This window comes from Motacilla alba, chromosome 11 (assembly GCF_015832195.1).
Source record: "Motacilla alba alba isolate MOTALB_02 chromosome 11, Motacilla_alba_V1.0_pri, whole genome shotgun sequence".
Classification (NCBI taxonomy): domain Eukaryota; kingdom Metazoa; phylum Chordata; class Aves; order Passeriformes; family Motacillidae; genus Motacilla; species Motacilla alba.
The window spans coordinates 11,899,866-11,915,139 of record NC_052026.1 but is presented as its reverse complement, the minus strand read 5'-3'; the positions used below and the strand labels follow the sequence as shown (position 1 = coordinate 11,915,139).

General features: G+C 39.7%; 1 protein-coding gene across 2 annotated transcripts in view; it reads right to left on the bottom strand.

Annotated features, from left to right (window-relative positions):
- Window positions 1–15,274, bottom strand: part of NFATC3 (nuclear factor of activated T cells 3) — a 64,693-nt gene that overhangs the window by 4,827 nt on the left and 44,592 nt on the right. The window contains exon 10 of one of the 2 annotated variants that reach the window (XM_038147899.1): window positions 7,360–7,461. The exons of the other annotated variant lie outside the window; for it this stretch is intronic. Coding sequence (XP_038003827.1) covers window positions 7,360–7,461 — 102 coding nt within the window. The remainder of the gene's footprint in view (window positions 1–7,359; window positions 7,462–15,274) is intronic. 2 annotated transcript variants of the gene reach the window in all.

The following is a 15,274-nucleotide window of genomic DNA, read 5'->3' as shown; positions in this document are numbered from 1 at the left end:
GTGTTTATAGCACCAAACAGCCTGAGCATTGCCCTTCGTGGAGTAGGATCCATAAGTGGTTCTGAAAGAAAATGGATTCATATTGTGAATACGCTGAAGTCCATTTTCAGCTCTGAAAAGGTTGTGTCACTCAGGAAAGCATTAAAGCCACCTCCTGCACAGCCCTGTGTGTAATGGAGGAGGTGTTTGTTATCCACCAGTCCATCCCTGCAGTGGTTTTCTCCTCAGGAGTGCAAGGACAGCTTGTTACACCCATGGTATTGAACCCAAGGGTTCTAACAGGTCACATATGCCTTGGAAAAGCCAATTCCCTCAAGCATTACAAGATTTGCAATTGATCTAGCTTCAAAAAAACCTGTCATTCAATGAACTTAACTGCACGACGACACTGGAAATTGTGTGACTGAAGGTAGGGCACTTTCCCAAGTATTTTTATTAGGCCAACACAATACGTAAGTAAACACCTGCTAAAAAAACCCACAACTTTTTATTTTTTAAACAAATGATAGATGATTATTCATAAGAACTGTGCTCCACCAGCTTCTGTCAGGGCATTTGTTAGCTTGCTCTCAGGAGCTCCAACAGCTCTTATCTACTGAACAGTAGCTTTGTGCAAATCCAGTGTCCCAGCCGTGCAGTACTGCTAAAACTTTCATGAGTGCTACAATAAAAACATTGTAAATAACATTTAAGTTCAGTATTTTGAAATTATTAGTTACTTCCCTTAAGTTTTGACGGCTGATCTGTATCTGTACTAGCACCATCAGCACAAACTGGTCTGTCCTGCAATGTTCTGTAGTTCCCACAGGCAGAGGTGTTTAACTGAACAGCACGTAGCCATTGGCACTGCGTTCTCCTTAGAACACATTACTCTGAAGACAAGAGATGGTCACATGGGGTTTTACTTGCCAAACTTCTGCAGAAGTCATTATGTAGAATATTAAAGCTGCAGGTTAGTTTGTGTTGCTTTGCTCTAAATAATCACTGATTTGTTTATAAGAAGCTCTTTGCAGCTCAGTGTTTTTTTCTGCAATACTTTTAGCATGTGGGGAATACAGATTTATCTGGTTTACATGGATTTCCACTAGAAACATCTACTATTTCTTAGGCAAATGCAGGAACATGTCTTCATGCCAACAAAGAATTCTAGTGGAGGAACCTTACTTGTCCCAATGACTTCGTAAGAACTGCTAATTTATAAAACCAATCAGTATTCAAGTGTGCTTTATTCAAAAGAAGTATGTAAATCAGTGTTCTGCCAGAGCACCTTGCAGGCCTCAAGAAAAGGCTGAAAATGATTTTCCTGCTGTGTCTGACCAAGGCATTTTTTCACAGACCTTGGCCTCCCAACTAACACATCTTCCTATTTTGTATTTTCCAGGAATGTCCATTTCAACAGTCTGGAACTATGTACCCAGCAAATGGACTGGGGGGAGCCTGCAGACTCAAAAGACTCTCCATTGTTTAGAGGAGGTACAGATGAGGGTAAAAATAAAGGCTTCAAAGAAAGCAGAACTTGCAGAAGGCAGCAGCTCAGATCAGTCTCTAATCTTTCATGGCACATATAATATTCATATAATACCAGCATTATCAGAACTTGTCTTTCTGATGGGGAATGGTACAAATTAAAACAGTTTAAAATGTAAATCATGCAGTGAGTAAGAGATAAAATCCTGCATAAAATGTACAAGGCTGAAGGCTAAATCATACAACATTTTCCTTTTTGTATTAAAGACTAAAAGAGAAATCCAGAGGTCAGTATTTAAATGCGTGACGTGTCAACTTCTTCCAATGAGGGGCAAGCACACAACATGAAGCAGTCTGTGATTAAAACTGAAAACTTAATTAATGTGCATAAATACAGGTTTTCTACAATATTGTCTAGCAAAACTCAAGTTCTTCAGGTGACAAATTGGGAGAGGAACAAATTTCAACAATTCTGAGAAAGGACAAGCTCAGGCTCTACTGCTGATGCTTTACAAATGAAAGAAAATTTCTTTACTTTTATAAAAACACTTTTCCCACCTCTCCTACTTTTGACTATGGGCTGCAGTGGCTACTCTGTCCTAAAAATATATCTACAAAGATTTCATACTCCCTTTTTGCTTAACCTTAAGAGCCAACCCATTAGCAACTAGACACTGGGAAAGCAGCATGCATGGCTTTGTTAAACCTATTTGTCTTGATACCATTTCCTTTCTTCAGCACAAGTTTGCAGGGGAAGGCTGCAGAACTTGTTTGGGATTCTGCAACAGAGATCTCCAGGATGCTTTTCATGTTCTCTGTGCTCTGTCTGCCAGGTTCATGTGTGTTCTGTAGTTCATACTTTTGCTGCCTCTTTGGAGAGAGCCAATTGCATTAGACTTTAGGTGAACAGTTGTGCAAGTGACTTTTCAGTCCACTGCCCCCTCCAGTTAAGTCCCTGCCTGTTTGGTACCTGTGGTGCCAGGTGTTGACTGCTGATCCCACAGCCTGGACCTCTACTCACTCCACAAGTCAGGAAGAACCCGAAATGTCTCACACAGTGAATCATTACAGAGGCCTTGCTAATATTTAGTTATAATTTGGTACCTACTGATACCTAAAATCATTCTGGATCATCAGTGTCAGCTGAGTGGATGACATCAAAAATGTCACAAAGTGCTGTCTGTGGTAACAGTCCAGGTCAAGAATCCTGAAATGACAACTGGAGCAGATGAAGAGACAAAGGGGTGCAGACACTATGCTGTGTACACATGTGGCCCATTCCTCCATACAACACTGAAAACTGCACTTTGAAAACTTGTCAGATATGTCACAGATCAAAATGTGATACAGTGGATTTTTTAAATATTTTTTCTCCTTTTTTTTTTTTAAATACTGGGCTGTGAAATGGAAATTATTTTAACAACTTTTCTCTGTCTATGTAATTGACCTCTTTGGCAGTTTTCCCAGATTTCAGAATTTCAGCTGTTACTTTATTTGCAATAGTTTCACCTTCTCCTCCCTTAGTATTTATCTAGAACATAAGCTGGCTGGCAAATTTATACTAACAGTTAAAAATAGATGGTGCAGAACAGAAGTTGAGTTGGTGGGGAGAAAATCTGCTACAGACAGATTAGATTGGCCTGGTCAATACTGGTGATACTGCAATATTGCACTGCAAAGCTTTTCCCTCTCTGTGCTGCATCGAAAAAGGAGCAACACGCCGCACTGAGAAAGCACCAAATGTCAGATAGAGGCCCCAGCCTATGTAATTTAAAATTGCAAAATATGAAGCAGCTTCCTCACATCAATATGGGTAGAACAGTGTAGAAGTAGCTCTGAATTTTGGATCCGCTGTAAAGTAAGAACAACCACTTACTCTGTTATACTGGGTTCTTCCCATGGTTTTCATTTCCCATTGTGCTCTGTTTGCCTGTCTCCAGTCCCTGCTCACTGCACAAGTGGCAGCAGCTGCAGCACCGAGGCCTCCCTTGCCCCTGAGGTTAAGGCTTTGCCTCTGGTCCCTGAAGGCTTGCACTGCACAGCTGACAAAGCCACAGCCTGACAGCCAGACTGCTTAGGATGAGCTCTTCAAACTTTGCAATTTGCTATCCACAGTTTTAAGACCTAAAGTTAGGTTGAACAGCTCAGCCATTTGTGCAGTGAGTGACACCCAGAGCTATGGGTGCTGATCTCATCAGCTGTTCCAGCACTGACCAACCCCTCTGGAGAAATTCCCACCTACAGAAAGTGATCCATGTTCACTGATTTGAACAGAACAAAAGCTCTTGTGCCATGAAGCAAGACATCATCATTAGAAGTTGGTGCTTCTAATAATAAATTCCTGGATGTTTTGGATAAATTACCCCCCCCCCCGCCCCGCCCCAAACTATGCATTTAGAATAACAAGTTCACTTAAGGTGTTTTTAAGGTGTTTGAAGTTCTAATATCAAGAGTAAAGGCATTATCTTTCTTAATCAGATGCCAAGCAAAAACTAACATGCTTCTGAATTGCTCTGTATCTAATTTCCCCTCTCAGACAAATATTTTGTACTGGAGCACAAAGGAAAACAGAAGTATATCTAAGTATACATATTTCTTATAAGAATATAACACAAGAGAATTTCTGAGCCTACAGGCCTTTCAGGGAATAATGCAAGTAACCTCTTTTTCCTTGCAGGAAGCCACTAATCTACTTTCTGCAGGACAAGCAAGTATCTTTATTGGCAGTTACCAAGCATTTTAGGTTTTTCTAAGTCAAAAATACTTCCTGAAAACCTCTATGGAGAACTTCAGGCAAACCAGTTCAGATTACAGACCACTGCAATGGGCAAGAGCAAAGACATGTGCAAGATACAACAATGCTTCCCCAGCGTGTTCCACCAGTCTCCAAAATGAGTTTTTCCCAGGGAACTCCTGAGTTAGAGACAGTATCTTTTGTGCCAAATGTTCCCATTTGGATTTTTCTCCCTGGGGTCTTTTAAGGTCTGTGCAAAATTCTGTCAACTGCAGCATTGTGTGACAGCAGATTGCAAAGCTTAACTCCCTATAGCAACAGCAATGCTTTTTAGATGTGCTGAACTTGCCCCAGGATTACTTGGTGGTCACTTACTGGTTTCCTTCCTGGCAATTATCTTCCATTACCTTTTCTGTGCCCTCTACTCATTTTATTATACTTGGCATTTTCTCCTCATTCCTTTTTCTGGCTGCAGAGTTCTTACAGATTCAACAACAGGCATTCATCTAATTCCTTTGTGCATCAGGGACAAAATGTGGCCACAAAATAGATCTAAGGAGTAGCATTTTCTTATTCTCTGCTGTTCCCTAGACATTCCTAGCATTTATTCACCCTTTCAAGACTACTTTTAACACTACTGAGCAAGTTCTCATAGTTCTCATGGTTCTCATTTTAATTCAAGACAGCTTTAAGTGAGAATAGTTAGCACTGTATTGATGAGTGCAGGTTTGATTCTTTCCCTTACTCTAATTTCCACTTTAACTACCTGGTTTCCTTTAATCACAAGATCTTGCTGTAGAGGTTTCTAGACAGTTTTTGATTTTCACCCTTCTGAAAAGCAGAGCAGCAGCAGTGTCACATTTACCCAGACTCTACATCAGGTTCTACATGAGAGTTAAATGTTGCTTGCTCTTCCAGAGCTGCTGTCTGGCATGTCATCTACTTGAGGACAATTGTCACTGCCACTGCTCTGAAACCTTTTTACTGACATCTTACATTGGGGCAGGCCCTGCAACATGTCTCTTTTTCAAAGGGAGAATCTCTAGTTCCTCAATTGTCAACATCAATACACAAAACTTTCTAACATCACTTACCTAACTTTAACTGAATAACTGATTAGTCATCTGTTGGTCACATTTCCCATTTAACTTCATAATTTTTATGTCCTGTTCTGATTTCTGCATGTGGAAGCAGCTTGTAGTCTCTCTCACAGCAGAGTAATTGCAGACTTATGAACCTTCATAAATAATCTGCAGACTGCTGGCAACTATGTGACCCTTTTGACCACCTATTGTATTTTCATAACCTTGATTGTTTTCTACGGTTTGTCTTTTCAAGTTTGTCACAGCCTGTGATGCTGAAATTGCTACAAAACAAGATGTAATTTTTTCAAGAAGTTTTTGTACACTCCTTTTAACCAAATAAAGAGATATTTCCTCATGTGGGTTCTCCTCATGTTTTGGTACTCCCTGAAGCACTCATCTCACTTACCCCTTCTATAAAGGATGACTCAAGTATTCCACTAGTTATTTCCTGCCTTTGTAGATGCTCTGATCTCCTGCAGCACACTACAGTCACAGTTGCTCTCCTCTTCAGCAGTATAATTTACAAGCTGTGTTCCTCCTAATTTAAGCCTGAAAATTGGCTCTGTAAGAATTCTGTACTGGCAGTGGATACAGTTAACTTGTCTGATTTGACACTGAGCATTCTTCAACGTACAAAACCATCCTACTTTCCTCTGTAATCCTATCCTGTATTAATACCACACTACATGGTGCCAAATACAAAAAATACCCATTATTTTCATTTTAAAAATGCCATGTTTCTCAATTGCATTTGTCAAATGCTAACACTTGTGTGTAAATGTGTTTCTGTCTGGGTTTCTGTTTGTGTGCCCTTTATTAAAGGGACCTGTCAGCATACATTTCACAGGCCTAAATTTGGGAGTTATCACCCTATGTGTTATTTGTCAGTTGGGGATACTAGTATTTGAGGGTTATTTTATTATTAGCCTGAATTTCCACTTTTCAAGAACTCTTGCTCTTCAACAATTATCCTGAACCTACCAGATTCTGAATTGCATCGGATATAGTGCAGAACACTGAAATAATCTAAGTTATAACTCGTATTTTACTAATTGATTTGCTGTTTCAAGGCATAGGAATGTCAGTTTGGTGTACAGTCCTTTCCCTGGCTTTGCCATTCCAAATAGCAGCTACTTACCTTACAAATAATATTTTGATAGGTAAGGAAAGCAGAATTAAGTTTCTTGAAAGCTGGGCAAAAGACCAGTGTGGTTTATTTCAGTTTCATAAACAAACTTAGGATCAATCTACACAGTAATTGTGTGAAAGTTTTATGAAGAGCTTGGTTATTTCTCTGTTACCAAATCTACTGTACATTTACAGGTATTAACCTTTACAAGTCTAAGGAGAAAGTAGAACATGTTGTAAGTCTTTATAATGTACATGTACATGTATTGAGAGAAAAAGGACAGTACAGTTCTTTGGCATTTTAGGCATGTTTGTAATAAAATGAAAACCACTAAAGTCTAAACACAAACAAGACCAATAGACCATGCAACAATTTCTAATATCATTAGTATTTAGAAGAGTCATAGGGCCTAATTATCTTGCTTATATGTGAAATAAAGAAGCTGAAATAATAAATCCAGATATTCTTACCCAATTATAGTGCACATTCAAATCTAAATCTAGTTATGAACCTGTATTCTTAATACTCTGACTGGAGGTGCATGCCACTGTATTCCATCTATTTAAACTGACATTGCTTCATCTTTTTGAAAAAGAGAAACGTTCTAAATTTCTCAGTTAACTGATCTGGCCACTCTTCTACCTTGCCCATATTTGGCTTAAGATTTCCATATCCTCTTCTGCTATTTTACTAGATCCTACAGCACTCAGGAAGTTCTGTGGCAGCTCTGTATACTTTGAGTGGAGGTTTTTACTGAATGAGTGTACACCTGGTTCACAAATGCTAAATTTCCAACTATTTCAGAATACACAGGTGTCTGGTTATAGCAATACTTCAGTATTACACAGTGCTTTTCACTTGCAGCTCTTAAACTCTTACAACACTTTCCCCTTTCCTTTGTGCTCCAATTTCAAACATTGAAGCATTTCAGTAAGCAGACTCACCCTCTAGATTTTCCACAAAGGAGTTGGACATGAGTGCTGAATGTTGAGTCCATTTCTCTGTTGAACCTGATGGCTGGTATTCCAGGTCAGAGATAAAACTGTCTGTGTCAGAGAAGAAGACAGACATAACTACTGACTGGACTAAACCAAGAAGTTACAGTTCACTCAACCAGGAAGTGATTTTCATTTTTCTTTTAATAGCACTAAATTTAAATACCCCGTTTCATTCACAAACACTGCGTATGTGACATAAGTAACTATTTATAAGTTATCAGAGTGCCTTTTTAAAACAGTACCACTTTTCTTGTAAATTTACTTTCATTTAGCAGCCAGAGCCATAAAGGTAATGGTTTTTTTTTTGGATGTCTGCATAGTTGCATCCTCATGAATTTATACTACTTAAATCTGATTTTAGTATTTGTGTTTAGACCATTCCTCCTTCAGTTTTTTTCAATTTGCTTTACTTACTGTGGTCAAATTAGAAGTACTCGTGGCACTTGACAGCAACTCCAGGGTAGGCAAAGGAGTCCTAGTGAACAAAACCTTTTGTGCCATTTTCCCTCTCCCCCAAGCACAGGGAGCTGTTGTTGCTCACAGCTGCTGGCTCCCCTCGCTGTCCCACTGCACACCCTGCCCAGGGCACGGCTCTGCAGTGGGGCCACCACAGCTCGAGTGGCAGAACACCAAGGGTTGTCTTGGCACAGGTGGCTCCCTCAGACTTGGGCCACGTGAGAAACCCTGCAGGTAGTGCAGAGCTGCGTTTCATGGAACTGCTTTTCCTAGAGGAAAAATCAATGTCAAATAGGGTATTCATTATTTTAACCAACAAGTCTGTGTTTATTCAGTTGTGATCGGCAGCTAGGCAGAGCTTACACCAGGGTTGGATTTGGTTTTTTTCCCTGCCCAAGACAGGGTTGCAAATTTAGTCAACTAGGCTTTAACCCAATTAAGAAAATTACTCTGGACCCTGGCTAATTTGTGCCTTCTGGATACAGGCACACACTTGTTTTGCCAGCATGGTATCTAAGCCCTGCTTAGGGATGACTCCTGGGAGAACAAAGGAATCTACTCTTACTTCTTTCTGAAATTCAAGCAGCTCAAATGACCTCTTTGGGTGACTTCTTATGCTTAATTGTTCAAAGTGTAAAGTTACACATGTTTAAATGGGAAGTGGAAAGCATTCTCTGGGTTTCAATGAAAATGCCTGCTGCCATTGTGAAGGAAAGGAGTAAATTAAGGACAAATTCTTGTCAAATAATAGGAGATAAGAAAAGATCATTTTCCCCCATCAATTATGGCAGAAACAGCAAGAAAGTGATATTTAAATAAAGATCTATTGAATCCAGGGAGATGGGCAGGAAACTGCCTCGTGAGGAAACAAATTAACTGTACCAACAACCCTCTTTAGAAAGGTGAAGCTTTCAAAAGAGCAGACAACAAGCACTGCCAAAAAGCCTCCAGAGAGAACAGTGGAGTTCATTAGCTTATAAAGCAACAGCCTCTGCACCATTAAGACAGCACAGCTTATACAGTAAGGATTCTATGTCACTCTGGCAGGGAAATATGCTTCTGAGCAATTTTTCTAATTAGTTTCATACTTAGCAAGATCCTGAGGTTCTTGCATGCACTACCAAAGCTGCTGACAGTGGTGAGTGTTTGCTTTTATCAATCCCTGACAAATTGTGCCATGCACAGCACACACAACGTCTCCAGCCAGCACCTTCTGGAACAGAGCATGCACTGCCCTCGGGCACACACTGCTTCTTGTTTGGGAAACGTGAGACATAAAACAACAGCCTTTTCAACTGTGTGATACAGCATAAAGGCTTTGTTCTACACACACACACATTAGGCAGAACTTGAGAAACTAGAAAAATATACATTAAAAATACCTTTATACTTTGTAATACCCTAAACATTTGAGAAAGCTTTCTGTACCCAAAGCATATAAAGCCAAAATGAAAACTAGGAAGTTAAAACAAAAATCAAGAAAAATGACACCCAGTAGATCTGTTTAACTGATCAAAAATTCATACTTTTTTGAATGACCTCATTGTCCTAACTCAGTCTTTAAGTAAAAAAAACTTAAGAAAAGCTTTAAACCCTCAATTACGAGCACCTGGTTTGGGTCAAAGCAGGAAGTCAACTTAAAATTAGAGTTCTGTTATGGATACAGGCAGACCAAAGAGCTCCTGGAGTCATCCCATTTGGTTTTCAGGATCTCCTCCCACAGGAGTCAATTAACTTCCTGTTTTTCTAGCACTATCTGATTAGAAGTTTAGCCTCTGTATCCTTTACTGCTGCTGATCTGGAGCAGGATGTGCAGGCTGTGGGACGTAGCCTAGAAGATGTACTGATTTTAGAAGAGTAAATCTCCCAAAATATTCTAGAATGCATGATTGTCTGCAGTGCTGCTGCAGTGAGTAGCAGAGAGTGAAGTTTTTTTAATACGCTTCTCAAAAAGAAGTTTGATACAAACTGTGTGTTTTAGAGGACAGGGGAGTGAACTGCTCTCCTGACAGAGGTAACAAGGATCAGCAAACCTCAAGGACAACTATGGACAGAGTGCAGCACACATTTCCTGGGACATACAGCTTCTGTCAGCTCCAGACAGAACTCTACCTGCTGAATTTACGTGAAGAATCTCTTCAACTATGTCACATTGCTTAGTGCAGTATATTTAGCCTGGTTTTGACTCCGCATGACCAGTGAGTGTCAACTTTCTCTAACAAAAAGCAAATAGCTGCCAGGCTCTAATTAACCCTCAGTTGTCTGTGCTGGAGCAGCCAGCTGGCTGTGCTGCTCTGAGACCAAACCTGTCACATGTCAGGCCATGGCTGCTGTGGCAAACTACCACAGACATGAGGGGCTGCCTTGCAAGTCACCACTCCAAGCCATAGGCCAGGCTTGCTCTCAGTAATTTCAGGTTTAATGCCAACTTCACTAAGCAGTACAATTTTTTTTTTTCAATTAACCATATGGAATGTTGAAGTATAGTTTTCCCGTGCACATTATATACAGAAAAACTAAATGTGCCTGCAGAATCACAGCACCAGCTCTGCAATTACCTGCTACATTAACAAATATCCTGGTCATGGCTTGGCTATGCTGTCACACTCTGCATTTCTGTATCCTGGTGAAACCAACTCATTGCAGTCATGTTTACCTTTGCTCTCACACAAGAAGAGAGCTGAGTCTGACACAGAATTCAGCACAAGCCTTGGCTCTAGAGGACACGTGGGCCGTGCAGTGGAAAGCGGTGCTGAAGGGTCTGTGTGGATTTCTTCTGGGGTCACAAGGTGAACTGTGCTCCTTCCAGTTCTGCTGTGATTGCCAGCAGCCACACCTTGGTGCAGAAGTGCCACCTGCACTGATGGAAGAAGTCTCTAATCTCTTCCAATTCTTGAATCTTTTTGAAGTGGTGAGTCAGTTGAGTTTACTTTGCATTAGTTACAAGCTGTTCTGTGGCTCTCCCAGGGACAGCTGGCCATAGACACCTGAGGATTTAGCTGACATTTTTACACACTAGGAATCTCTAACTGGTCTTCTTGGGATGCCCCACTGACAGATTTTATGGACACAGTGAGTGAATCCCTTAGAAGATACGGTCAAAGCACTCTTTAACTGCTGACAACCCCTGATGCAAAATATTTTACCTCTGCTCACTGCTCCACCCTTCAGCTTTTAGACTACTGCTCAGTCTGGATCTTCATTTTGTTCATAACACACATTTCTCAAAGTAGATTTCCATTCTCTTTCAATACATTTCAGGTTCTGCCTTATCACCTCAACATCTCCCTGCAGGACTGCTTTTTACTGCTGTCTCATACTCCTTGATAATACAGATTTAATAATCAGAATGCTAAGAAAGGAGGAGTTTGAACACAACTTTACTAAACACTCTATACTGGTAGAGTTTTCAGAATGCCTCTTAGTGCAGGATTGCTCTGACAGTTCCAGGCACAGGGTCAGTTTGAGTCCTTGGCCTTGCTGGGCACACTGCAAGGTGCAACATTTCCCTCTGTACTCAGGAGACGATAAACACATCTTGGATTTGAGATGTACATCTCAAGTCTGAGCTGCTCTCCTCCACACTACACCAGACTCCAGCATTCAGTACTTTCTGTGCTTCTGCAGATCTCCAATGGCAGGATGCTGCCTTAATTAACACTGATCTGTTAATGAATAAGTTTTAAATATAGACAGAAATACAAAGTATAGTTCTTCTGCAATACTTGCTTATTACTCACCACTTTGATTCTCCAGAAATTAAGCTGAAGCTACAGTTAAAAAGCTGCCTGCAAAGATGTACAAGTCTTCTAGCCAAGATCAGAATAATCTGAGCTTCTCAGCAAGAGAGTTTATAAACTAGAGAGTTACCACAGAACTATTAAAATGAATGAATGCTAACAGCTTAGAGTTCTAAATGGAATGTGTCTGACAAAGCAGCCTTATTGCTTTATATACACAAAGTGCTTAGGGGATTTCTGGTTATGATTTATAGTAACTGCACATACTGGATTTTCTAATCTCCAGCTTTATGTAATGGAGATGCAATGAGTAACAAAACGTAAGAGGATTAGTAGAAGGTCATCCTGATTTGCTGAATACAGCCAAACAATACCTTAAAAATGGTTAAATACAGGTGTATATGTTAGAAATCTCATCACTGTAGAAAGCCATGAAATCCAAGGTAAACTCCCTCCTAAACTGCAAATCACAAAAGATTAAATTTGAAATCAACAGTATTGGAACAATTTTAAACCTAAAACGTGACAGTGGGAATAGGTAAACCACTGCATTAGGAGCACTTTTTAAAAACAGAGGGGGTGGATTAATTAGGCCTCATCATATAACCAGACTGAGTCTAACTTGGAGTAGCTTTTCTATCAAGTGGGGAAGAAACTTTATTAGATGTGTGTGCAGCAGAGCCCAGTATAGATGAGGGATATGGGAAAGGCCAGAAATGACCAGCTGCCTGTTTCCTGTCACTTCAGCTGCCTTGTTTATATCTGTTTGCAGCCCTAAACACTCCACTGTCTGTCCAGGGAAATGTTAACCTGAGGTGTTGGCCAGAGGGCTGACTTGCTGAGAGATGCTAAGGGAAAAAAGGTCCAACACACTGAGGGATAGAAAATGTAGAGGGGACAAATAAAAGTGCATGAAGCTGCTTTTACTTAGTTCCAGCCCAAAAGTTTCTGAGCTTCTGCAGCCTGACAACTGCAAAACCTAAACAGAAAAGAGAACTTTTTCAGAATACTTTTGAAGAATCAGCATACAATACTACTTTGAAATTGTGTTATGTTTCAAGTGTTTTTTATAATGTAATTTGAATTTTTTATCTATGTGACCTCATGCATTTTGAGCCCTTGTTGCAAGTGAATTTGGAGGTGTTCCCTGTAGGATGCAAGGATAGGAAGAGGGGAAACAAAACAAAAGAGCAAATTCAAGGTGGAGATTAGAAAAGTCTAAGGATATCAACAAGGTCCTCCTGAAAAACAAGACAATGAAGAGTCACACAAAGTTCAGTATGGGGGGAAAAAGGAAAGAGGCAGGAAGGAAAGGAATGAAAGGAAAATCCTTTGTCAGACACATGGGCAGATCTGCCCTTGCATTGTGTAACCTGTGTTCAACCACAGCGTGAACAGAGCCAGGTAAGGGGCAAAGGTGTACAACAGCATTTCAAAAGATTCTCCACCTGCTCACTGGCAAATGCCTTGGACTTCGCAGGGAAGCTGCAAATGTGTTACACTTTCCAGGAGATGCTGGATCAAGACTAAGCCAGATGCTCTTGATGATGGATGAAGTAGCTTTGTAGTTCTGTATTATGCAGTGATTGGGAAGGGGTTCTGGTGTGTTTTTAGGAAAACACCTGAATGTTGGCTGAAGAGGCAGTAAGAGTAATTTCTAGGGGTCTAAGTTAAATGAATTTATGTAACTAATATCCACACAGCCACATCTGGAGGTGGGGCGGGGATTTCACAGTTTTGTGGTTTTTTAATTGGGATTTTGTTTTTAAGAATTTAAAATCCAATTCTGTCAAGCTACACAGTAATTCTGTGATTTACTTTATCATGTGGTAGCACTTCCATACTACACTGAAATTTTGTAAAATATTTCTTGAAATATTTTATTTTCTTGGCAAAGAAATAGATACTATTTTAATTTTGAAACAGTATACATTACTTAAAAGAAAGAAGATAATTTATGCTCTCAGAGTTTTTTGTTTATTTTAAGAATAGTGATTTAAATATTTAAGGCTGGTAATCCAGACATGATTTAAAGAATTTTCAACTGGCTTTGCCTTAGTGTTTTATTTTGAGAGGTTTATTTGCCTTAATTGGTAACCTTCAAAAACCTATTTTCCAACTAAGTAGAGCCTTCAGGTTTGATGTATTAGTTGGGAGAACATACTGTATCAACACTCATTTTATGTATGTAATTATGTTTGGATTTTTTTCTTTAATTGTTATAACATTATTGCAGAATAGCCTATTTGCTATTTGTGCTTAGCACTATTTGTACAGAAACTAAAATTCAATTATACAAGAAAAAGAAATTTTAGAATTGTTTTTTAAACCAAAGTAATATGTCAGATAAATTATTGAAAAAAGTGTTCTTGTCTAAACATGGGGTTTTTTTTCCCTTAAAGCTGATTAAGCAGAGGAAGTATTCACTCACATTGAGAGAACTGAGCAGCTTTGCTTCTTGTCACTGTGCCCTTCCAGACTTTTGGAACAGCAGGTTTCATGCTCAACATCTGATCTGCATTTGCAGATGGGAAATGCAAACAAGCCCCAAACCCAACGCCCAGGAAATCATCGCATGGCGGCAACGTGGAAGGGAAAGGCACTGCTCACAAACCCAGCGCTGCTGCCAAGGGTAAGTTCAGCATTTAAATCCATGGTCAATTTTCCATACATGAAGTATGTTTCATCAGCAGTTAGCAGAACTTCTTTAATTTTCTACAACAATCATTTAAAAAAATAAGTTAATTAAGCAGTGGCCATTTGACTCCCATGTTCATTGTACTCTAAACCACCAGCAAGAGGCCACGCTTTCAGTGGGGCTCCAACAGCTCCTCCCGTGATTCCACGGCTGTGCCAGCACAGAACAAGGCAGTGCTTTCAGCACTAAGCAAAGGAAATAGTATCAAAAAGCAACAAATATTTGTGACATCCAAACAGTAACAAATATACTGTGCATCCATTTTAATTTCTGAACAATTATAAACAAACTGCTAAGATGTTCATAAGTGCTAAACACTTCTGCTTACTTTGTGAAGAGTCTAACCACAGCATTCAGTTAATTTTATTTGTTTCTACTTTTTTTTTTGTGAGTGTGGAGAGAAGCAGGATGAGAAAAAGGTAGGTTCTAACCTGGCACTTCTTGAAACATTAGATTTCCCTCTCATTCCTCTATCCAGGAGTATAAAATGCTATTTTTTGCTGCATGCTGTTTCATAAAGCCTTGCTTTTCTCCCCTCAGCAAGTGCTTGACAGAATCAGTCTCTTCCTTCCTTTCTAAATAAACTTAAGTTGATTGATAAACAGTGTTTCTAAAAAGGGAGCTTTGTTTAATTAAGGTGGCTATTGAACTGAAAGCTCAACTAGACTGGTTTCTCTCGTTTTCTTCCTACTATGCCATGTCCTTAAAGGCATTTTCTTATTAAATTTTATTACTACTGTCTGGAGGTAACAACAGCAAAGCTTCATTTATGCAGGGAGCTGGGACTGACACAGATACTTAACAGATGGCCTACACTTAAGTCTTTATTCCAATGCTGATGCAATTAAGTAATTACCAGGGATGGTTAAAAAACCCCAAACCACAACATTTATGGCTACTTTAGAAAAGAGACACTGGCATGATTCCCTTCATCAAAACCAAACACATTTTACACAACTTTTAAGGC